The 26308-nt window shown below is 44.4% G+C and overlaps 1 protein-coding gene across 1 annotated transcript in view; it reads right to left on the bottom strand.

Moving 5' to 3' along the window:
* LOC126210525 (retinol-binding protein pinta-like) overlaps window positions 1–26308 on the bottom strand; it is a 312949-nt gene that overhangs the window by 4822 nt on the left and 281819 nt on the right. The window contains exon 6 of the mRNA XM_049939770.1: window positions 18660–18765. Within this exon, the coding sequence (XP_049795727.1) occupies window positions 18660–18765 (106 nt within the window). The remainder of the gene's footprint in view (window positions 1–18659; window positions 18766–26308) is intronic.

The raw sequence follows: 26308 nt of genomic DNA, 5'->3' as shown, positions 1-26308 counted from the left end.
ATAGCAATGTCATCAGCGAATCGTATCATTGATATCCTTTCACCTTGTATTTTAACTCCACTCCTGAACCTTTCTTTTATTTCCATCATTGCTTCCTCGATGTACAGACTCAAGAGTAGGGGCGAAAGGCTGCAGCCTTGTCTTACACCCTTCTTAATACGAGCACTTCGTTCTTGATCGTCCACTCTTATTATTCCCTCTTGATTGTTGTGGATATTGTATATGACCCGTCTCTCCCTATAGCTTACCCCTACTTTTTTCAGAATCTCGAACAGCTTGCACCATTTTATATTGTCGAACGCTTTTTCCAGGTCGACAAATCCTATGAAAGTGTCTTGATTTTTCTTTAGCCTTGCTTCCATTATTAGCCGTAACGTCAGAATTGCCCCTCTCGTCCCTTTACTTTTCCTAAAGCCAAACTGATCGTCACCTAGCGCATTCTCAATTTTCTTTTCCTTTCTTCTGTATATTATTCTTGTAAGCAGCTTCGAAGCATGAGCTGTTAAGCTGATTGTGCGATAATTCTCGCACTTGTCAGCTCTTGCCGTCTTCGGAATTGTGTGGATGATGCTTTTACGAAAGTCAGATGGTATGTCGCCAGACTCATATATTCTACACACCAACGTGAATAGTCGTTTTGTTGCCACTTCCCCCAATGATTTTAGAAATTCTGATGGAATGTTATCTATCCCTTCTGCCTTATTTGACCGTAAGTCCTCCAAAGCTCTTTTAAATTCCGATTCTAATACTGGATCCCCTATCTGTTCTAAATCAACTCCTGTTTCTTCTTCTATCTCATCAGACAAATCTTCACCCTCATAGAGGCTTTCAATGTATTCTTTCCACCTATCTGCTCTCTCCTCTACATTTTACAGTGGAATTCCCGTTGCACTCTTAATGTTACCACCGTTGCTTTTAATGTCGCCAAAGGTTGTTTTGACTTTCCTGTATGCTGAGTCTGTCCTTCCGACAATCATATCTTTTTCGATGTCTTCCCTCTGTAGCCGAACATAATTGCGAATCTGTTGCCGGTGCAGGATTTGTGCACGAACTGACTAAATTTCGGTGGGACTCATTCGGGCAATCTCGGTTTCCAAATCATTATCTAGAACTGTCCAGAATGTTCTTTAAAACAATCGCGAAAAATTATGGCCAGTGACATGGCGCATTGTTCTTTGGGAACATTTATTCCTGAAAATGGTCTCCAAGTAGCCGAAAATAATCAGAGGAGTCAGACCATCCGATATAAACACATACCACACCATTAGGGCGCCACCGCCATCATTTCGCCTTGTTGACAACCTGGGTCCATGGCTTCGTGGGGACAGCGCCAGACTCTAACCTACCATCGGTTGTTATGAACCACACTCATGCTCATAAATTAAGGATAATGCAGATCCATGGGGAAACAACGCTCTGGTGGGCGGTTTGCGGGTTTAAATCACCTCGGGGTGTGACCACGCGGTGCATTTGAACTGCGGTCGTCGCACGGTGGCGCTGGCAGCAGTCCACATACGCAGAGGTGTGTTGGTGCATGTCAGAGTACGGTGCAGCGAGTAAGTGTGCAGACGTTTTCAGACGTGTTAATGGTGACTGTGTATTGAAAATGGCGCAGGGAACACATATTGATGACGTTATGAGGGGTAGAATACTAGGGCGACTGGAGGCTGGTCAAACACAGCAGCTCGTAGCTCGGGCCCTCCATGTGCTACAAAGTGTGATCTCAAGATTATGGCAACGATTCCAGCCGACAGTAAACGTGTCCATGCGCTACAGTACGGGACGTTCACAGTGTACAGCACCAGAAAAAGACGATATCTCACCATCAGTGCCCGCAGACGGCCACGCAGTACTGCAGGTAGCCTTGCTCGGGACCTTACCGCAGCCACTGGAACAGTTGTCTCCAGACACACAGTCTACAGACGACTGAACAGACATGGTTTATTCGCCTGGAGACCTGCAAGATGCATTCCACTGACCCCTGGTCACAGGAAAGCTCGTAAAGCCTGGTGTCAAGAATACAGTACATGGTCACTGGAACAGTGGTCCCAGGTTATGTTCACGGAGGAGTCCAGCTAGATTCCTAACAGCGATTCCCGCCGTCTTTTCATCTGGCGTGAACCAGGAACAAGATACCAACCCCTTAATGTCCTTAAAAGGGATCTGTATGGAGGTCGTGCTTTGATGGTGATGGTTGGGATTATGATTTGTGCACGTACACCCCTGCATGTCTTTGACAGAGGAACTGTAACAGGTAAGGTCGTCATTTTGCACCAGTGTGTCCGCCTTTTCAGGGATGCAGTAGGTCCCACCTTCCTCCTGATGGATGATAACGCACGGCCCCACCGAGCTGCCAGCGTGGAGGAGTACCTTGAAACAGAAGATACCAGGCGAATGGAGTGCCCTGCCTGTTCTCCAGACCTAAATACCATCGAGCACGTGTGGGATGCTCTCGGTCGACGTATCGCTGCACATCTTCAAACCCCTACGACACTTCAGGAGCTCCGACAGGAACTGGTGCAAGAATGGGAGGGTATACCCCAGCAGCTGCTGGAACACCTGATCCAGAGTATGCCAACCCGTTGTGCGGCCTGTGTACTTGTGCATGGTTATCGGCCGTAGTGGCCGAGCGGTTTTATACGCTTCAGTCCGGAACCACGCTGCTGCTATGGCCGCAGGTTCGAATCGTGCCTCGGGCATGGATGTGTGTGTTGTTCTTAGGTTTGTTAGGTTTGAGCAGTTCTAAGTCTAGGGACTGATGACCTCAGATGTTAAGTACCATAGTGCTTAGAGCCATTTGAACCATTTGTTTTCCTTAAATCCAACCTGGTATGGATGCCAAACACTCGAACAGTATTCAGGAATAGTTCGCACGAAAGTCCTACATGCGGTCTCCTTTAGATGTCGACCACTCTCTCCTAAAGTTCTAAGTCTAATGGACTGATGACCTCAGATGTTAAGTCCTATAGTGTTCAGAGCCATTTGAAACATTTGAACCATGGTGATCATATCCCATATTGATGTCGGAGTACATGAGCAGGAAGCAGTGGCCTTTTTGAAGCACATGTGTTTCGGGACGACGGTTTTCTCAACTTATCACCAATACCGTCGACTTACAGATCTGCGTCGTGTGTGTCATGAGGTCATTATTTTAACTATGTACTTGGACTCCTTGCTTCACTTCATGCCAGATGAGGCCTGGTTGCATGTGTCAGATTACATAAACTCTAGATTTTCAGTTACTAGTCGCAGGACAACCCAAACATTCGGCATAAAGAACCTCTCCACTCAAGGAAGGAAGGAGGATTGAGTTTAACGTTCCGTCGGCATCGAGGTCACTGGAAACGGAACACGAGCTCGGACTATGTCAATGGTGGGGGAGATAATCGGCCGTGACCTTACAAAGGAACCATCCTGGCATTTGCCTGGAGCGATTTAGCGAAATCGTGGAAGTCCTAAATCTGGATGGCTGGACGCGGGTTTGAACCGTCGTCCTGAGGAACGAGGCCAGTGTGCTAACCACTTCACCACCTTGCTCGGTCCTCTCCACTGAAAGAATATAGGTGTCTGGAGTCTGTCGTCCAGCATGCGCATTGTTGGCCCTATACTTTTTAGTCATACCTTAAACGATGGCACATATTCAGAGATCTTTGACTCTTGCTGTGCACAGCTAACAATTGCAGGCAAACGGTAGGCAGTGTTCCAGCAAGATGGAGCAACAGCTCACACATGCAGTATGGCCCACGTCATCAATGTCTTCCCTGAAGACAGACTTGTCAGAGAGGCCTCTGGCCCCAAGGTCCCTGGTGTGTGATTTTTATTTATGGGGCGCAGTAAAAAGCAAAGTGTATGCTAACAATCCTTACACGATAGACGATGTGAAACGGAACATCACTAGAGAAATTAACAACATCATGCCTGAAGAATTACACGTGTTGCCGGTAACGCCATCACACGAAGTTAGCGATGCCTGTATGACCATGGCCAGCATTTTCAGCATCTCTTATAAACAGATAACTAAATGTTCTCGGGTTTCCAACCACGTCAATTGCTTAAAACTACACGAGCTTTCGGCCAAGCACTCCTTGGCACATGGTATGACTGCCAGTGGGCTGTTGGTGCGCCCTTATATTCGCTAGCTGCCGGTTGTGACGTCACTGGTGCCCGTGACATTGCCATATATGGGCATGTTTTGAGTCGGCGTTCGATGTGCCCTCTTCATAAGGGCACACCAACAGCCCACTGGCAGTCATACCACTTGACAATGGTCAAGGAGTGCTTGGCCGAAAGCTCGTGTAGTTTTAAGCAATTGACGTGGTTGGAAACCCGAGAACACTTTATTCAATGTTATCGCCGCGAGACTCTGCATTCATAGATAACTAAATGTTTTTAACGTCACTTTTACCTATTCCTTTTTAGTTAGTTTATTGTTACTTGAATCTTGGGCGTCAGGCGTACCGATTTTAAGTGGGACACCCTGTACAGTTGTTATCTCCCCAACTCGCACAAACAAATCCCTACATTGCGTAGTTGACTACTTCTTGGTCCCCCAAGACGTGATCTCAGCAGATCCGTTCTTTCAGAAGCATTATACGACAAATTTCGTTTTCCCGTAATTAGATTTAGTACCTCATCACTAATTACTAGATCCACACAATCTTCTTGTAGCCTGCTGGAAAGTGCCACGTATTAAACAGGCAGAGAATTACACGAGAAAAACAATGGTGCCTCCTCCGTTTGATATCCCCTTTCCATCCGAAAATGAGTCTCATCTAGGGATGAAGACGTCTAAAATGGCTGCCGTGTTGGGAAACAACTTCACAGCTTCTCCCTATTCCCTTCCCACACTATTTCACTTGAAATTTCTGTTTGTCCAACTGTTTTTGTTTTGGACGATTTGTTCCAGATCCATGCAACGCTGAACACATATCTGTTAGTGTTACGTTCTTCTGACTTGCCACTCGTGAATAACTGAAAAGTAACGGAATGTGTCTTTATATTGGAGTTTCAGGAAGACAAAAATTGTTCGCAGCCTGTAGAGTTTCTTCGTCATCATCTATACACTATTCGATTTTCTGCACACATCAGAAAGTCACCCCGTATAGTCTGAACAGTGTTCAAGCTGGCACACTGTCTTGCGGCAAAGAGTATACTCTGTCAGTCCAAAAAACAGATTTTATTCCTGGCGTATAAGCAACGTCAGCGACTGCGGTGACAGCTTGAAGTAACGACTGTTAACAACAGATGTGCATTCCACCAGTCAGCTATAAGTCAGTCCTCGTTAATTAACGGACGTGAAGCAGTAGTGTATGAAAATTGTTGTGAAAAATCATCACAGGTGATTAAACTTGGTTTTACCAGTACGAATCTACCACAGAGCAACAAAGTCAGAAATTCGCGTGAAGGGTCAATATTTCGACGGCATGTCTCACATTCAGGTCAATGAGATGTGCGAGTTGAACAAAATCCTAGAGAAGGACATTTCTTACTGTTTCATATGGTTGTATCAACGTTCTGGGTCTTCGCAGTTTTCCGTCATGGAGTCCTTGCACAAAAAGTTCTCAGTTCGCCTGCCGCGTCAAATTTGGATAAAATTCCAAGTTTTCGATGATACTCCTCCATCATCGTCGTCAAGGACTAAAACTGACTGTCTTTCTTCTTCTGTGTCGTAATTTCATACCCCTGTCCTATGTGGGCTGTATAAAATATCACAGGAGGGTGCTACATACGTAAAACATGGGGTTAAAATATGTAGTTTACACATGAGAAGGGGAAACAAATTGGAGTTAAAATATACAAAATAGAAGTAGTTTGACGAGACACATTTACATAAAACCCACATATAATTGAAATGACATTCGACGAAGATCTAGCACATAAACACTGGCTGGACGAAGAGAACAATTAAAAACGGCTTTCACAGTACGGGATGACGACACTGAACACACACTGCATTTATGTTAAATACACGGCGAGCACCAAACCAAGACAAAATACCTGGAGTAAAATAGGAAGGACCTGCCAAGGGAGTGGAGGTCAGAGAGGGGGGCGAGAGGAAAGAGAGAAGAAGGTCAGGGGGAAGAGAGAAGGCAGGAAGGGGGAGCTGGTAGCACACCAAGAGGCAGGAGATGGGGAGGGTGGGGGAGGGGAAAGCCCAGGAAGGAGTACAAGGAAGAGGGAAGTGAGAAGGGCAGGGAGGTAGGAGGGAGGAACCAGCTGGGGAGGAGGGGAAGAAGAGGAAGCCTTAGGGAGGAGGGGAGAGGAAGAGAAGGGCCAGAATTGGAAGGAAGGATAAATATTGGGGCGAAGCATATCATCTGGGATGGGGAGATGCTGCAAGTTTCTTTGCGAGGGCAGATGGAAGGTGTGGAGATGGAGAGAGGGTGGGATACATTGGTAGAGACCCGCAGCAGGCAGGGAGTGGAAAGGAGACACTAGAGGGTGATGGGGATCAAGGTGACGGTGTAGAGAATATGGATGTGTTCAAGGGAAAAGAGGAGATGTGGAAAAAGGATGAGACATAGAGGATTCATGGTGGGGGATGGGAGACGGATATGAAAAGCAGGGGGAGTGCATGGAGTTCAAGAATTTGGTGGGCTTTATAGAATTTAGGAGGTGAGGAGATCCACGCAACGATGGCGTAACAGAGGATGGATGGGTCGACGATTTTTAGGTATGAAGGATGGTGGAAGGGCGCAATCCCTGTGTCTGGCCTGACAGGAGGTGAAGTCTACTGTAGGCTTTGCATTGGATGTTAAGGGAATGGGAAACCTAGGTGATGTGACAGTCAAGGGTGAGGCCAAGGTATTTCAAGCTGGGGGTAAGTTGGATAGGACAGTCATAGATAGTGAGGAACAAATTATGGAGCCGGAAGGAGAGGGTGGTACATCCTATAATGACTGCCTTTGTTTTGGTAGGATTGAGTCAAAGGAGCCACTGATTGCAGCAAGCAATGAACTGGTCTAGGTCAGTTTGGTGGGAGTGCTGGGTCCATTGAAGGTTAGGACAGAAGGCAAGGAAGGTAGTGTCATCAGCGTGTTGAAGGAGATGGATGGGTGTAGGTGGTTTGGGCACATCAGCGGTGTCCAGGAGATATAGGAGATGAGAAAGGATGGCGCCCTAGGGCACAGCTGCATTACGGTAGAAGGTACGGACATTGGTATTATCAATGGTGATACAGGAGGGACAGAGGGAGAGGAAGGAGGCAATGTGAACTACCTTTTTTTTATTGTGATTTCATTCCCCTGCCCCAAATTGGAATGGGAGGGCTTGCAGCAGCAGAATCCGCCGCTCTTCAATCGAGTGATATGTTTATTAAAAAGATGAAAATGATACATGTAAAAGGCGATAAAAGGGGAGTTACGAAAATAGTAAGAGGTGCTAGTGGGGGTTAAAATATACACATACACGGAGATTTTCATGTGTGACAGTGAAAGATAGTCCACATAAAGTTAAAAAAAAACAGTTGGCAATATGTGTAACATGTAAAATATACCGAAGTCACATGTACAAGTTAAAGGTTGGCCACAGTACTAAAATACTCCAGAAAGATGACACTTGAAAACCAGTGCATGAAACAGAGCACCTACCCAAAAGAATAAAAACTGCCAGGAGGGACCTGCTGAGGGAGGGAAGGCCTGAGAGGAGGGGAAAGAGTGACTGGAGGGGCAGAGGGGGAGGGGGACTGGAGTGGGACAAAAACCAAGGGGGGCAGGGGGTACACCAAGGGCAGAAGACGAGTGGGGTGGGAGATGGAGAGGGATGGCAAGGCAGGAGGGAGCACAGAGATGCAGAAGGAGTGCACTGGAAAGGAGGGGGTGGAGGAGAGAGGAAAAACTGCTCAGGGGGAGGGAAGAGGAGAGGAGAGGGAGCCCTGAGGAGGGGGAGGGGAAAGGTGGCAATAGAGTTGGTAGGAACCCATCTACTGGGAGGGGTAGGCGCTGGAAGTTGTATAGGAAAAGGAAGATGAATAGAGGGCGAGACACCACAGTAAAGGTGCAGCAACAGGCTAGGGGTAGAGATAGCAGAAGACAACAGGGAATTGGGGGGGGGGGGGTCGAGTCTGAGGATGATGAACAAGGTGTGGATGTCATAACATACCCCAGGTGTGTATAAAATTCCGTGTAGCTGTGGCATGGTTTATATTGGAACAACTAAAAGGAGTGTTAATACCCACCTAACGGAACACACAAGGAACTGTAGATTGGGACCAATTGACAAATCAGCTGTAGCAGAAGACGTTTTCAAAGACGGTGATCACAAAATAATCGCTAGGACCTCACATTATTGTACCGACATGTATAGAGAAGCTATAGAGATCTAAAAGCACGAAATTAATTTTAATAAAAAAGAAGAAGGATTAAAAGTAGACAAGATATGGCGGTCGACTCTGTACCAACGAAGTGACTATCGATTACCTATAATCGAGAGAGACGGCACTAGCCAGAGATAGTTTCAAAGTCGAAAGCACGTGATGAGTGGTGGCGCCATCTAAGCGCTCTGTATAAGTGGGACCTCCAGCGCATAGCAGCCAGTCGCCGACTCACCTCGGAAGATGTTGCCCGCAGTAGGCAACGAAACGTCAGGAAGGAGAAACAGTTTTATATATGGACCACGGCAATTCAGCCCGGAAGTTTTAATCAATGAAGGTGTGGATGTCTTTGAGGAAAGGGGAAGATCTGGGAAGGGGATGGTGTCATAGAGGATACATGTGGGGTATGGGAGGCAGATACAGAAGGTGTGGCAGAGTCCATGGCGTTCAAGGATTTGGAGGGCTTTATAGAATCTGGGCAGGGCAGAAATCTAAGCTACGCTGGCATAACAAAGGAAGAGACGAATCAAGGATTAGTAGGTATGCAGGATGATGGAAGGATGCAGTCGCAATGTCTGGCCAGACAGGAGTTTTAGGAGCTGGAGTCTACTGTAGGTTTTGTGTTGAATGTTAAGGAGATGGGAAACCCTGGTGAGGTGATGGTGAAGGGTGAGGTCAAGGTATTTCAAGATGGGGGTAAGTTGGATAGGGCAGTCGTAGATGGTGAGGTAGAAATCATGGAACCGGAAGGAGGGGGTGGTACATCCTAAATGATTGCCTGTGCTTTGGTAGGATTGACTCGAAGGAGCCACTAGTTGTACCAAGCAGTGCACTGCTCTAGGTGAGTTTGGAGGGAGCGCTGGGACTGTTGAAGGCTGGGACAGAAGGCAAGGAAGACGGTGTCGTCAGTATAGTGTATGAGATGGACAGGTGGGGTCGTTTGGGCATATCAGCGGTGTACAGGAGATAAAGGAGATGAGAAAGGGGGTCACACCTGCGGTAGGGTAGAAGGTACTGGAATTGGTATTATGAATGGTGACACAGGAAGGACAGTGGGAGAGGAAGGAGGCAGTGCGAACTGATTGTCGCAAGTTTCCCTCTTTTATAGCCACAGGACTGCATCTGACTGGCTGGGTTACACCGTGATGGTGGGTACGGAGTTTTGCTTGCACTCTCTGTCTAGCGTTGCTTACAGGCGGCTAACTGCGAGAATTAGTCCTCTGTTTCTTTTTTTTTTCTTTTTTTCTTTTTCAACTGCTCGCTTCCATAGACTGCTAAGTGCATAGCTGTTGTCTCCATTGAATTTGTTTTCGCAGAGTCTGAGTTCAACTGCTTCTCTGATCACAAAATCCCAACTGGTCGACGTGTGAGCAGGTATTCTCTTTTGTCTGAACAGGTTGTGCTCTGCCACCACTGATTTCTGCAACTGCCTTTATTTATGATGACACCGATGCTCGACGCAGCGACCGGCTACGTCCTTGCAGACTGGCCCACGTAACTCTTGCCTCACTTGCAACGAATGCTATAAATTGCTGGCACTTGTAGGCCGAAATCATCTTCAACCCGTCGCAACATTTCTTTAATTTTTCCGGGTGGCCAGAAGACTGGTCTGATCCCTGGCCTGTTTAGGACGGTGCCTACCTTGCCGACTGTTGCACCGCAGAACGGAAGCTGCGCTGTGTGTCGGTCCTCTTGGCTTGTCTGAACGGCGTCACGCCATGGTTTCCTCGACACCGTTGATCCAACGTCACGACAGAATACCAGTTACTTCCGAATACCATCTTCAGATGCTTAATCTGGAAACCGATGTGGTCCTTGCCCGAAAACGTTCTGGGTCTATGTACTAAAGTGTTCAGCATAGCTCCCTTCTGAGCTGGGTGATGAAAGCTACGTCCGTTGACATACAGATACGTACGCGTCCGTTTCCCGTACACAGAATGGCATAGTCATCTATCTGAGTCCCGTTCGACCTACAGTTTTTTAAAAGGTAGCTTTCCATCCTTCTCCACCTCTACTGTAAATCTTATGTTGGGATGTCTACTATTCAAATAATAGTGGGATGTCTAACATTCAAATAACTGCTGCAGCCTCTCAGTGCTATGTGACGAGGTTGTGCTTGACACTTGTAAGGAAAAAACGTGGTGGAGTACCTCCCAAAGTTCACAGTCTGATGCGATGGATGACGCTGCAAGTGGTGTTAGAGATAGAGAGCGCAAGAACAATCTGTGGACATAAAGCGCTACACCTATGTATAATCCAGCCAGTCAGGTGCCGTCCTGTGGCAATAAAAGAGGGAACAGCTTGCCTGTTCAGGACAGTCAGTTTTAGCCCCTGACGACAGTGATGGAGGGTATCAAAAGCTTGGAAATTTTATCCGAATTTGAGCCCGCAAGTGAACCGAGAACATTTTGTGCAACATTCTGTGTGTTGCACTTAAGTGGGAGGAGACTTTGTAGACCATCTGAAGTATTAAGAAATCCCTCCTCAACTTTCCTCTACTTTTTATTAATCCAGTCTCGGAACGTTTTGAACTGACGAGGTACGTAGGAACACGACTCGAAACACACCAGGAGAAGTGCTGGGCCGGTCGTCGAGATTTCGTGCAGGAAACGGATTCGACGCAGCTGAACAGCCAGAAGAGCAGCTACAGCCACGTCTCCACTTACACCAGGCACACAATCTTCGTCTAAAGCAGGGTAAATCCGGGGGAGGCGCCACTTGCGCCTTAGATTGCGCACCCCTCGTAGTTTCGACAAACACTGACACAGTGTGCGTGCGCACATCGGCACTGCAGGTGTTCAGTGGACACCGCGCCATATCTGTCTGGTTACGTTTCGATCCAGCAAGTTTTACGTAAGCTTTGGGGAAATAACTGAGGTAAGTCTGTTAATATACCTTCAAAAACGCTTTTAGCGTCATGATTAATTCTTCGTGTGGAAATAGTAAAATATTTCGGTATATTTGAATAGTATTAACAATAAGTTCCATTAGGCGTGCCCTAATGCAAATGCGGCCAGCTTACCAATCAAGGTCGTACAAAGATACGACGTCTCTCCCCTGCAGATCGGGAAACATTCCGCAGTAATATGCAGTAAATATCCTGCCCATTTATTCATTAGGGATACTTGCCGCCCATATCAAATAACAGTTTTAAATAGGAGAAAACATTCCCGTTTTGTCTGTATTTTCGTTCAAATGACGTAGCATGCCCAGCGTTTCACATCTCAACGACCCGGATGACGACAAAAAGCATCAAAAAGGTGTCGCTAAGTAAGTTGTAACATTTGGTTACACGAAGACTGCACAATTTTTGATATGGTTTGTATCGATCGTGGCCGAGAAAAAGAAAAAAAAGCAAAAGAACTAATTTTTTAAATCTTACTTTTATTTCTCATTTAATATGTCGCCAGGATTTAATGAGTGTGTTAACTAAAGTTCAATGAATTATATTCCTTAGTTGTAATGTTTTCAGCTACCAATAAGTAAACTAGTAATCTAAACTAGAGAACTACTTACATATATATATTTTAAAAACGATTGCTAACAATTTATCGTTTCTTCTTTATCCATTTATACGAGGGGTGGAACTTCAAATTAGTGTCAACTGCTTATTCACAACCGATACAAAAGAGTTACATGTTTGCACCTGTTACTGCTTTCAGAATAGTCACCAGCGTTGTGTGGAACCCGTTGCCAGCGATGTGGAAGGCGTAGTACACCGTTAGCAGAGCTTGATAGTGCGAATGGAGCGGTCTACTGCCAGTCGAATCTCTGAAACAGTTCTGAAGCGAATGCCACGAAGTGGTTCCTTCATCTTCGGAATCAAATCAAAGTCACAAGGACCTAAGTCCGGAGAGTGTGGTGGATGGTACAGTACTTCCCAGTCCCATCGACCGAACAGAGCAGCCACTGCTTGCGCTGTATGCGCCCGCGCATTGCCGTGCAAAATGATGGGTGGGTTGCGCAGAAAGTGTCGCCGCTTCTTTCGCAAAGCTGGTCGCAGGTGATGCTCCAAAAACGAACAGTAATACTGTGCATTGACGGTCTGCCGTGGAGGAACGTAATGCGTTACGGTAACACCATCACTGTCGTACACGAGAATCACCATAACTTAAGACCGCTCTATTCGCACCATCAACAGAACAGACTCTGCTAACGGTATACTACGCCTTCCACATAGCTGGCAACGGGTTCTACACAACACTGGTGACTACTTAGAAGGACAGTAACAGGTGAAAACATGCAACTCTTTTGTATCGGTTGTGAATAAATAGTTGCCACTATTAAATTTCAACCTTCATATATGTATGCAGGGTATTACAAAAAGGTACGGCCAAACTTTCAGGAAACATTCCTCACACACAAAGAAAGAAAATATGTTATGTGGACATGTGTCCGGAAACGCTTACTTTCCATGTTAGCGCTCATTTTATTACTTCTCTTCACATCACATTAATCATGGAATGGAAACACACAGCAACAGAACGTACCAGCGTGACTTCACTTTGTTACAGGAAATGTTCAATATGCCCTCCGTTAGCGAAGATACATGCATCCACAATCCGTCGCATGGAATCCCTGATGCGCTGATGCAGCCCTGGAGAATGGCGTATTGTATCACAGCCGTCCACAATACGAGCACGAAGAGTCTCTACATTTGGTACCGGGGTTGTGTAGACAAGAGCTTTCAAATGCCCCCATAAATGAAAGTCAAGAGGGTTGAGGTCAGCAGAGCGTGGAGGCCCTCCATACAGTGACGTGGTCAACGTTACCTTGTAGAGCAGCAACTTCTCTGACGCTGACATTAGGGATATCGCCAACTGCACGTATAATTGCCTCGTTCATTGCTGGTGCCCTCGTCGTTCTAGGTCTTCCCCAGTCGCGAGTCATAGGCTGGAATGTTCCGTGCTCCCTAAGACGCCGATCAATTGCTTCGAACGTCTTCCTGTCGGAACACCTTCGTTCTGGAAATCTGTCTCGATACAAACGTACCGCGCCACGGCTATTGCCCCGTGCTAATCCATACAGCAAATGGGCATCTGAGTACAAAACCACGTTCGCGATGAACACTAACCTGTTGATGCTACGTACTGATGTGCTTGATGCTAGTACTGTAGAGCAATGAGTCGCATGTCACCACAAGCACCGAAGTCAACATTACCTTCCTTCAATTGGGCCAACTGGCGGTGAATCGAGGAGTACACTACATATTGACGAAACTAAAATGAGCTCTAACATGGAAATTAAGCGTTTCCGGACAGATGTCCACATAACATATTTTCTTTCTTTGTGTGTGAGGAATGTTTTCTGAAAGTTTGGCCGTACCTTTTTGTAACACCGTGTATACACGGCTATCAATATTTAGTGGGATGAATAAAAAACAATCAAATGTTAACAATACCTTTTTAATATATTATTTATTATATTAAATATTTATTAAATATATTAAATATTATTATTATTATTATTAGCGAATGTCCCCATGGGAGAACGATAAGCAGGTGATTAACATTTCTTAATGTTCTTCTTATTTTCCCAGTATTTCTTCATTGCCTCCCCAAAGGCCTTCTTCCTTTCTTCGGTCCACTTTGGTCGGAAAGGTTTAGATTCCGTCTCTGGAGTAAACTTCCACTTGTCGATTTTTCTTCTGAATGTATCCCGGTCTGATGTGTTTGTTATGTCAATTTTTGCCTTTTTCAAATCCTTCTTAACTTCAGTTACCCAGGGTATTGTTGCCTTAAGTGATGTCATATAGTCCAATAGACGTTTAGTTAACCTGTTTCCATGTAATCTGTCTATATGTCCATAAAACTTCATCCGCCTCTTCCTGATATCTGCCTCGATGTTTGATATTTTTTCGGTTGTCTCGGTAGTCTGCAGCCTGTATCCATCTTGTGTGTATCGTGGTCCTAGGATTTTTCTAATAATTTTTCTCTCTACTTTCTTAATTTCGTGTAAATCTAATTTTCTATTCAGGGAGAGTGTTTCACTTGCATATGTGACTGTTGGTTTGATGACTGTGTTGTAGTGTCTGATTTTAGTGCCTTTTGATAGACATTTCTTGTTATATATATTTTGAATAAGTCCGAATGCTTTCTTGATTTTCTGTAATCGGTTTTTTTGTGCTATTTTCTCAAGTCCTGTTGGTTCAATAACTTCACCGAGATACTTAAAGTGCTTGACTCTAGTTATTTCACCATACTTTGTTTTTAGTTTCGAAATATCTAATTTTGAGCAGATGAATTCTGTCTTCTCAAAGGAGATTTGCAGGCCAACCTTCTCAGCACATTCTTTAAGTGTCTCAATTTGTTTTACTGCTGTTTCTTCACTGTCAGTTATAATTGCCAAGTCATCTGCAAACGCTAAATAAGGGATGTTCAATTTTCCTTTACCTCTTCCTAGTTCAATTGGCTTCCACAAGCTTTGTTTCCTTAGTGTTACTTCCCACTCTTTCATAACTTTGTCCAAAACTATATTGAATAATAGTGGTGAGATCCCATCTCCTTGTCTTACTCCTGTTTTAATTGAGAATGGTTCCGAAATTTCCCCTCTGAATTTAATTTTTGATTTGGTTTCTGTTAGTGTTTGTTCAATTAGTTTTCGGGTTTTAGTGTCTAGGCCTCGTTCTTCGAGAATGTGACATAGAGACTGTCTGTCTATGGAATCGTATGCCTTTTTGAAATCAACGAATGTGCAGATTATTGGTTTTGACCTGATTGCTTTAATCTTTAAAATAGTTTTAAGGTTGAATATCTGTTCCGGGCATGATCTATTAGGACGAAAGCCTGCTTGGTAATCTGAAATTGTATGTTCTAGTTGTTCTTGTGCCCTCTTTAGGAGACATGCAGATAGAATTTTGTAGGTAACTGGTAAAAGTGAAATGCCTCTGTAGTTGTTTACGTCTGATCTCTCTCCCTTTTTGTGCAATGGGTGAATTAGTGCACACTTCCACTCCTCTGGGATATTTTCTGTCTGCCAAATTTTTTGGATGATGCTAGTGATCTCTTTTAACGAATTTGGACCAAGGTTTTTCAGTAGTTCAGCTACAATTCCATCTTCTCACGATGATTTATTATTTTTGAGTTTTCTAATGTGACTATAAATTTCTTCTTGAGATGGTGGTAGTGAAGTCTCATTCGTGTGTTCTGGTTGTAATCTGGGGAATCTTGTACTTGGTTGTGGGCAATTTAGGAGTTGTGAGAAATATTTAGCTAGTTCTTGGCAATTTTCTTTGTTAGTTAGTGCCAATTTTCCATTCTGTTTCCGGAAGCAGAGATTTTGTGGAGTGTATCCTTTGATTTGATTTGCGAATATTTTATAAAAATCTTGAGTGTTGTGGTTCTTAAAGTTTTCTTCAATTGTGTTTAGCTGTTCATTAAGGTATTTTCTTTTAGTTTGTCTAAGTATTTTAGCTGTTTGTTTTCTCACTTTGAAAAATGTTTGTTGTGTGGTTTCTGATTTGTCACAATTGTAATTTAAAAAGGCTTGTTGTCTCTCTTCTAATGCGTTATCACAATTCGAATTCCACCATGGATGCTTGGATATTTTCTTTAACGGAATCAAATCTCTTGCTTTCTGTATAATTTTCGTTCGGAAATCTTTCCAGTTGTTTGTTGGTTGTTTATCCCATGCTTCTGTAATTTCTGATTCCTTGATATTTTTCAAGTCAAATTTGGGAATTAGTGGTGATTTCCTTTGGCGTTTCCTTTTTGGAGTGAATTTAATTTTAACTCTGGTAAGGTAGTGGTCAGAATCTATATTTGCCCCTCTGCGGACTTGAACGTCGTGTATTTCTTTCTGGAAGTCATAGGAGATCGCAACATGGTCTATTTGAAATTCACCAAGCTGAAGGTTTGGTGATCTCCATGTTTTTTGTTTCTTGGGGTCTTTTCGAAGTGATGTTGTCACGATTTTTAGGTTGTTTTGCTGACATAACTCGATGAGTCTCATGCCGTTCTTGTTTGTGAATTTGTGTGCAGGGTAATTACCGACTGTTTTTTTATATTTCCTCTCTTTGCCAATTTGCGCGTTGAAATCCCCTAGAAGAATTTTTACATCCTCCTCTGGAATTTTGGACATTTCAGTTTCGAGTTTTTCCCAAAATTTTTCTGTCTTCTCCGGTTCTTTTTTGTTGGCAATGTTGGTAGGTGCATGAACATTAATAAATGTATATATTTTGTTGGTGTGCTTGATTCGCATGGTCATTAGTCTGTTACTGATTTGATTTATGTCTATAACAGAGTCAAGGGTGTCCTTATTTACAATAAAAGCCATGCCAAATATTGCAGCTCCTTTGCCAATTTTCTTGTCTGTTTTACTTTTAAAGATACGGTAATTGTTGTAGTCTATTGTTTCTGAATCAGTGAATCTGGTCTCTTGGAGAGCAAGGATTTGAATTTTCTGTTTGTTGAGTTCTGTTGTAAGATTATGAAGTTTGCCTGTCTGAATTAGTGTCTGAATGTTAAAAGTGCCAATAAATGTATGGGACTTTCGTGGACGTTTACTAGAGAACTCCGACTTTCTCTGTCGTACGAGCCCAAGCTCCCCAGAATCCGATAGCTTGGTTGTCGCCACAGGGCGAGTGGATTGGCCACCTGGGGTAATATTAATTTTACTTGTACGAATCATACTGCTTGTAATTAAGTTCCGGCTAATGCTGGGTAGTTAGAACCAGGGATTGTTAGTTCCTGGAGCTTGGTGTTCAGCCGCACCTCACATGGTGAATATATATATTAAATATTTATATATTTAATATATATATATATATATATATATATATGTTTTGATTTTAAAAAGTTTAGCGTAGCGGTTTTTAGCATGCGGCACATCACCCATAACGGACAGACGCCGCAATGTAAAGATGATTTGCTGGTGAAACTGTATGTCATAGACAAGTGGTTTGTTTAGTTGTACAAAAAAAGTTTTGCTAAAATTGCATCATGGGACGTTATACATGGAATTTTGAAAATGTGCGCCATCTTTCCGTGATTTGTGTATACAAAGCATTATTCTAACGCATTGTACAGAGCTTTTGCAGCAAACGTTTTGTGGTTTATCGTGTCGTATGCGGACGATATGTCTACTAATCCAGTATGGTTAAATAGTTACTCGAGAAAACTTTAGTCTGTGTGTGCTGCTAGGCTATGAACTTGACTTGTGCATTTAATCAGTGTGCGATTTGCAGGGGGGGATTCCCCTCCCCCCTCTGCATCAGACCATCCCCTCCTCTGGTTTTAGTTTATGCATCTCAACCTGGGATGTTTATTTCCCACGCAGTGGAGTAAAACTTTACATATAATTTAAATTTGTGGAGCCGAACACTGAAAGTTTTGAATATAGTCTTACAATTAATATTATTAATATGTTTGCTTATCAAATTTGAAAAAGTGTTATGCAGTAGTTAAGCATTTCCAAACATTTAGAACTAAATGACAAGACGACGCACGCCACATTTCCGTAGCATGCCATAATGTTGCAAGACGTCGCCCCAGCGTAAACGAGGCTTTAGAGCCAGGTCTGTATTGTATGGTGGATGTCATGTGTGGCGTACGAAACTAAAACCTGCAATCAGATCCAAACATCGTGGAAAACAGTGAAGAGGTGTCATCCTGCAGCAAGATAACGCTCGCCCACATTCTGCCAAACGGACAGCCGACGCAATAAAGGAGTTGAGATTCGAGGTGCTGGAACATCCACTATACAGTCGAGACCTGGCTCCAAGCGATTTTCACATGTTTGGACCCTTAACGGAAGCACTACAGGGAAGAAGATTTGAAAGTGATGAAGACGTCATTTCTGCGGTGCAAAATGGTTAGAGATGCAAGCGAAAAACGTATTTTCTGTTAAAATTAAAAACTCGTAAAACGTCGGCAAAACTGCATTGAAGTCCAGGGAGGTTACGTATAAAAATAACGCATGTTTCAGTTTTCTATCATCAGAATAAGCACAGCTTTTCACAAATGTGCCTTTACTTTTTGAATTTCCCTCATATACCTGTATGTAGATGATTTTGCAAATAAGCTTTACCTATAAGGTACTTTTAAAGATATAACAAGGGATGGCTTTTCTGATAGTGCATACACGCGACTAGTGAGTTTCGGCATTAACATCTATTTATAAATAACTGTTTAACCATGGGTAACGCCACGGTCCAAGCAAGTAACGTATGTAATTATACTAATCCCGTAAGACATGCCCCCCCCCCCCCCCCCCCCCACTGGTAAAAGCACAAATCGCACACTGCATTTAATCATAGTCGCACTAGCAGAGTTTGACTCCATAAGTACTGTTTCGTATTTAAGCGCATGGTCGGGTTTAGAATGAGCTCTGTTGTAGACAGAAGACCCACCTCTGATAGCCTCCAGGGTCTCCCCCTCGCCCCCCACGTCCTTGGGCAGCAGCTTCAGCGGGACGAACGGCTCCAGCGTGTGCAGCCCTTCCGTGTGCAGGTGCAGCTGGAAGCAGACAGGAGAATCACGCAGGCTCAAAACGCAGCTGCAGACAACACTCACGACAAATTTTACACAGACGAGCACATCAGCAACGACAGCAGAGGCAATAACACTGAGGCGAAAAACAGTCAAGTGATAGCGATGTGCATGTATACAGATGGCGCTAGTATCGCCTACACCAGGTATAAAGGGGCAGTGCATTGGTGGAGCAGTCACGTGTGCTCAGGTGATTCATGTGAAAAGGTTTCCGACATTATTATGGCGGCACTGCAGGAATTAACAAATGGCTTCAAATGGCTCTGAGCACTATGCGACTTAATTTCTGAGGTAATCACTCGCCTAGAACTTAGAACTAATTAAACCTAACTAACCTAAGGACATCACACGCATCCATGCACGAGACAGGATTCGAACCTGCGACCGTAGCGGTCGCTCGGCTCCAGACTGCAGCGCCTAGAACCGCACGGCCACTCTGGCCGGCAGGAATTAACAGACTTTGAACGCAGAGTGGTGGCTGGAGCTTCCATTTCGGAAATCGTTAATGGATTCAACATTCCGAGATCCAAAGTGTCAAGAGTGTGCCGAGAATACGAAATCCCCACGGACAACACAGTCGCCGACGGCCTTCGCTTAACGATCGAGAGCAGCTGTGTTGGCGTCAGTGCTAGCAGACAAGCAGCACTGCGTGAAATAGCCGCAGATATCAGTGTGGGACGTATGACGAACTTATCTGTCAGGACAGAGCGGCGAAATCTGTCGTTAGTGGGCTGTGGCCGCAGACGACCGACGCGAGTGCCGTTGCTAACAGCACGACATCGCCTGCAGCGGCTCTCCTGGGCTCGTGACCACATCGGTTGAACTCTAGACGACTGGAAAACAGTGGCCTATCCTCAGAATTTCCCAGAGAGTATTCGAGTGAACATTGTCAAAAGATTTCTATAAGTCTATAAATGCTATAAATGTAGGTTTGGCTTTCCTTGACCTATGTACTAAGACAAGTCATAGGGTCAGTGTTGCCTCATGTGTTCCTGCATTTCTCCAGAATCCAAACTGATGTTCCCCGTGGTCAGTTTTTCACAGATTTTTCATTCTTCTGCAAATAATTTGTGTCAGTATTTTGCAACCGTAATTAACTAATGAGGAGGTATTGAATAGGATTGGGGAGAAGTTTGTGGCACAATTTGACTAGAAGAAGGGATAGGCATCAAGGGATCACAAATTTAGCATTGGAGGGCAGCGTGGAGGGTAAAAATCGTAGAGGGAGACCAAGAGATGAATACACTAAGCAGATTCAGAAGGATGTAGGTTGCAGTAGGTACTGGGAGATGAAGAAGCTTGCACAGGATAGAGTAGCATGGAGAGCTGCATCAAACCAGTCTCAGGACTGAAGACCACAACAACAACAACAACAATTAACAAAACTGATTGCTCGGTAATACACACACGTGTCAGCATCTGACGTCTTTGGAACTGCTATTATTACACTCTTCTTGATGTCAGTCAACAACATACGCAATTAACAAAGTTTGTTATATCCTAAAAACAGCGGTTGGTAGGTTATCGTATACAGGGACAGAATTATACAATGAGACGTGGCTTCGCAGCCTTCGAGTCTGCCGTTTTCAGATCAGCGATGCTTATCTCGGATTGATTAGTCTTGCCCCGTGAATGGCACTTCTCTTTAAATGAGCATAAATGCAAGATTATGGCAGTAGTCAAGAGAAAACGATTCTGATGAAAAGATGAACATCTTGAGCACGTCATATAAGAATGCATAATACCGGGTATTCAGAAATGAATGTCGAGGCTTTAGGGCTTTGTAGCGGTTATTATATTCAACTTACAATTATAAAAAATAAAATAAAATGATAGAGCTGTTCAAACAGTTTTTCTTACAATTGTTAAATGTGAGCACCATTCGTAACACGGCACACACCGAGTCGATAGGCGATTTCTTTCCAAATCTTGATCAGTGTGTCTGGAGTAATGGTCGCAACAACTGCTTCAATCTTGTTTCTTAAGTTGGGTAAATCATCAGGTAGGAGAGGCACATACACCTAATCCTTTATCAATCCCCAAAGGTAAAAAGAGCATGGCACCATAGTGCATGAACGTGGAGGCCATGCGAAAGAAGCCCTGGTAATTAGCCTTGGATTCCTAGACATTTTAGAGGGATGATCAGCTGTTAGAGGCTTGTTTCTGAATGTGTACCACCCTCTAATTAAAGGCTCGTCTTAATACGTGAATAATCTGCACAGCTGAAATATCCTCTTGATTTATTATCACAATGGTAAATACAAGGAAGTGCGAGCATTCAGAGGAGGTAATGTATCTTAAGCAACTCTCAATCTTCCTATACAGTTCATTGATATTATAGTTCACTGCCCTGATCCGCAATGAGGAAAATGGTATGGATGGGATTAACATTGGCTTAAGTGATTGAACAGTTACTTTCGTGAGCAACAGGGTTTCTGTTTCGGTTACAAACCTCATTTACTTTCTTAAAGTCAAGAATTTGGGGAAATCAAATTGGAACACAATAAATACCGTTACAATGCAACTATGCATCTTAAAAATCATACTAGAATACCGGTCTCGTATTGACTTGGTTAGGGACACAGGATATTATGGCCAAGCCGAGCAAGCATCGAGCATGCCAGATAACGGGAGAGGCCCACGTCGAAGGTATTTTTACACTAGCAGGGTTCCAAGAGAAATACGAAAGCGGTTGCTAAAAATGCACTGTGAAAGGCACGAGAGCTAACAATTGCACCGGAGGGATAGCGTGGTAGTTCCCTTATAAGCGTGTATGGCACAAATAGTAAAAAATGGCACACAAATAATCAAACAAGAGGAAAATGCCAGTTACTCTCAAAATTTCACCTCTCATCCGGCTCCAGTCGCCAGTCCAATGGTCTGGTACAACGCGGTTTAACCAAGCGCGTACTGAATTACGTCAGTGAGGCGTCAAACAATCTCGCTGCCGAATAAAGTTCTGTGGTTCAGCTTCTTACAGATGTGAGACGCATTAAGATAAGAAACACCAGTTACAGTTGTTTCACGAAAAAAGAAAGGCCCATAAACTTTCCTCTCGGATACGGCACATAAAACATTGAATTCTTTGGAGTCTCGCAGTAACTCGGCTATTTGTTGGGGATTTCCTGACTGCCAGCTGCACACATTATGTGATTCATCACTGAACACGACACGATACCGAAAATCTCCACTGTCAAGCAGCAGCAGTTCGTTTGCAGAGTTGGATTGTAAACCATAGACGACTAAGATCCCGAACTGATTTTTTTGGGCTGCACGCGAAAAATTCTGTCACTAATTCAACACATCCTTGAGTCATTCTTCGTCATCCCATACTCTTCTATATGTCTTCAAACTGATAATACCGTCATTGCATATTATTACCACTTGGAGGATTATAGAGGAACTTAATGCGGAATACACTTTGCACTGTAACAACTGACTCAGTCTTTGCAAATTGTAAAACACAATAAGTTTTCTGCTCACTGGTCGCCATCTTTGCTACTAGCGCTTTCTAACGGAAGACACTGGAAACAATACATCCGCGCATGTACAGACACACACAACTGTTTGAGTTGCTCTTTCATTTGATGTATTATTTAAAATTGTAAGTTGAGTAGAATAAAAGCTTAAAAGTCTTAAAACCCCGATATTCGTTCGAAACGCCCAGTACTAAGAAGCGATACGAAAGGCAACAATCACGTAAAATCGGTATTATGGAAGGCATATGGACGACTTAAATTTATTAGAAGGTTACTGGAAAAATTGCATCCGAGATGCTAGTGGTACTATTTCTACAGTGTCGTTCCAGTGTTTGGTTTTGATCAAGTGGGTACGAGAACAGGGACTAAACATATTGAGTAAAGCGCAGCCAGCATCGCAACAGGGCGGTACAGCCTCCACGAAACTATAATATAAATACTTGGGGAACGTACATGTGAATCCTTCGAAGAAAGATATGTTACTCGGTAAGTTTACAGAACTTTTGTTCGAAGAATATCGTGCATCATCGCATGCTCGCCAGACAAAAATTAGTCATCCCTAGAGAAATACACTCCTGGAAATTGAAATAAGAACACCGTGAATTTAGGCGGCCGCGGTGGTCTAGCGGTTCTGGCGCTGCAATCCGGAACCGCGGGACTGCTACGGTCGCAGGTTCGAATCCTGCCTCGGGCATGGGTGTGTGTGATGTCCTTAGGTTAGTTAGGTTTAAGTAGCTCTAAGTTCTAGGGGACTTATGACCTAAGATGTTGAGTCCCATAGTGCTCAGAGCCATTTGAACCATTTTTTGAACACCGTGAATTCATTGTCCCAGGAAGGGGAAACTTTATTGACACATTCCTGGGGTCAGATACATCACATGATCACACTGACAGAACCACAGGCACATAGACACAGGCAACAGAGCATGCACAATGTCGGCACTAGTACAGTGTATATCCACCTTTCGCAGCAAAGCAGGCTGCTATTCTCCCATGGAGACGATCGTAGAGATGCTGGATGTAGTCCTGTGGAACGGCTTGCCATGCCATTTCCACCTGGCGCCTCAGTTGGACCAGCGTTCGTGCTGGACGTGCAGACCGCGTGAGACGACGCTTCATCCAGTCCCAAACATGCTCAATGGGGGACAGATCCGGAGATCTTGCTGGCCAGGGTAGTTGACTTACACCTTCTAGAGCACGTTGGGTGGCACGGGAGACATGCGGACGTGCATTGTCCTGTTGGAACAGCAAGTTCCCTTGCCGGTCTAGGAATGGTAGAGCGATGGGTTCGATGGCGGTTTGGATGTAGCGTGCACTATTCAGTGTCCCCTCGACGATCACCAGTGGTGTGCGGCCAGTGTAGGAGATCGCTCCCCACACCATGATGCCGGGTGTTGGCCCTGTGTGCCTCGGTCGTATGCAGTCCTGATTGTGGCGCTCACCTGCACGGCGCCAAACACGCATACGACCGTCATTGGCACCAAGGCAGAAGCGACTCTCATCGCTGAAGACGACACGTCTCCATTCGTCCCTCCATTCACGCCTGTCGCGACACCACTGGAGGCGGGCTGCACGATGTTGGGGCGTGAGCGGAAGACGGCCTAACGGTGTGCGGGACCGTAGCCCAGCTTCATGGAGACGGTTGCGAATGGTCCTCGCCGCTACCCCAGGAGCAACAGTGTCCCTAATTTGCTGGGAAGTGGCGGTGCGGTCCCCTACGGCACTGCGTAGGATCCTACGGTCTTGGCGTGCATCCGTGCGTCGCTGCGGTCCGGTCCCAGGTCGACGGGCACGTGCACCTTCCGCCGACCACTGGCGACAACATCGATGTACTGTGGAGACCTCACGCCCCACGTGTTGAGCAATTCGGCGGTACGTCCACCCGGCCTCCCGCATGCCCACTATACGCCCTCGCTCAAAGTCCGTCAACTGCACATACGGTTCACGTCCACGCCGTCGCGGCATGCTACCAGTGTTAAAGACTGCGATGGAGCTCCGTATGCCACGGCAAACTGGCTGACACTGACGGCGGCGGTGCACAAATGCTGCGCAGGTAGCGCCATTCGACGGCCAACACCGCGGTTCCTGGTGTGTCCGCTGTGCCGTGCGTGTGATCATTGCTTGTACAGCCCTCTCGCAGTGTCCGGAGCAAGTATGGTGGGTCTGACACACCGGTGTCAATGTGTTCTTTTTTCCATTTCCAGGAGTGTAATTACAAGCATCATTTAATACCGTGTAATTCCACCCCTGAATTTGATAATCTCCTGGATTCGATTACCAAGTGAGTCCTCCAGGTTGTGGACGTATGTAGCGTCTACGTTAAGCCACTCGCCGAGGATTTGATCGCTTAGTTCCACCAAATTGCGGAGATTCTGGTATAGGCCTTTCACCCGATGTTGCAACATGTCGCACAGATTTGCTACGGTCTGCAAGTCAGGCAATTTTGCAGGCCAATCGTGATGTAATAGGATGTAATAGGGTGGGGGAGTGTTCGGAAAACCAGGCACATATTCATGCTCCACGACGAACTTTGTTTTTTTCGTCTCTAAGTGCCTGTGTGAGCAATAGCCTTATGTGAGGCGACGGACTCCGAATATTCATAGCATACAGTTCTCGTCGTATTCTTCTCTCGCTAACAGCAGTTCTTCCCGGGTTTGGAAGAGGGGTGGGAAAATCGACGTGTTAAAACTGATACCAGTATTTTAGTTCTGAATAACCGGTATTTGTTTGATCTCCGTTATAAAAGGTGCTTTTTATTTCTTAAGTATAAACGGATAAAAAACAGAAATATCAGTTAGCCATAGCAGAAATGATAAAGTTTTCTGTTTTGAAAAACACCTTTTTTAAAGAGGAGACATTTTTATTAGGCATTAGTTTGAAATATTGTGTTATTAAAGAAAATGGGAAAAGCGATGGGTGCTGTTTGAGTAACAGTGACGACGGAAAAGCAGAGTAAGGTACGTGTGTATGTGCAGTGTGCAAAACTTGCGCCCACCTTGTCTAAACGGTTGTTTCACGTTGTCGTCATATATACTTGTTGTATTGCGAAATGGCACCAGCCGTAATCTGGAAATATTTTACGACCTGCCGCAGCAATGAAGTACAACGGTTCATTTACTTTAAAGGAGTGAAAATTGGTTGGTCGGTTGGTTGGTTGATTTGGGGGAGTGGAACAAATAGCGAGGTCATCGGTCCCGTCGGTTTACGGAAGGATGGGGAGGAACTCGGCCGTGATCTTTCAAAGGAACCATCCCGGAATTTGCCTGAAGCGTTTTAGAGAAATCACTAGAAACGGAAATAAGGATGGCCAGACGCGGGTTTGAAACGTCGTCCTCCCAAATGCGAATCCAGTGCGCCTACCACTGTGTTACCTCGCTCAGTAAAAAGAAATTGGTCTGCCGTTTCTACGAAATAATAAAGGAGGAATGAAATTATGGTAAAAGTAATAAATTAAAACTAAACAACAGCTCATTCATAGTATACAGTAAGAACATAAAGTCGCTGATTTGCTGCCTGTGTCTGCATAATATGTCTTTATGTACATATAGCCCTCGAATACGCACAAATTGACAACAAAAATAGACTATGAGCACTGATTGTTTGTAATGCTCAAATAATAGTATGACCTCCGATTACAACATTATTTTTGAGCAGAGTTTCGAAAAAAATAGAATAAATATAAGGTAGGAAATTTTTTGTAGTATTCAGCTACATAGTGAGAAAACAGCGAACGGTGGACAAACTAACTTTTTTTTTTACTATTTAATTTAATATTTTGATCCTATGCGTGTTAAAACGGAGGTAGTCAACATTTTTCAATCTTTGTTTGATTTCCACGTTTATTATAGGAAATAACTGAAATGAAACACGGAAGTTAGTTATTTCAAAAACCGATTATTTTGAGCGGTTTTAACAGCCAGGTTAAACTAACGCGGAATAAAATCAATGACATAACCAGAAACCGGTTGTTTCAGCGATAACCGCCATCCCTGGTTTGGAAGCGATTTTCATTCACAAGTCGTGAAACATAT

This window comes from Schistocerca nitens, chromosome 10, assembly GCF_023898315.1.
Source record: "Schistocerca nitens isolate TAMUIC-IGC-003100 chromosome 10, iqSchNite1.1, whole genome shotgun sequence".
NCBI lineage: Eukaryota > Metazoa > Arthropoda > Insecta > Orthoptera > Acrididae > Schistocerca > Schistocerca nitens.
The sequence above is the reverse complement of the archived record's forward strand: the minus strand, read 5'-3'. Positions and strand labels throughout refer to the sequence as shown.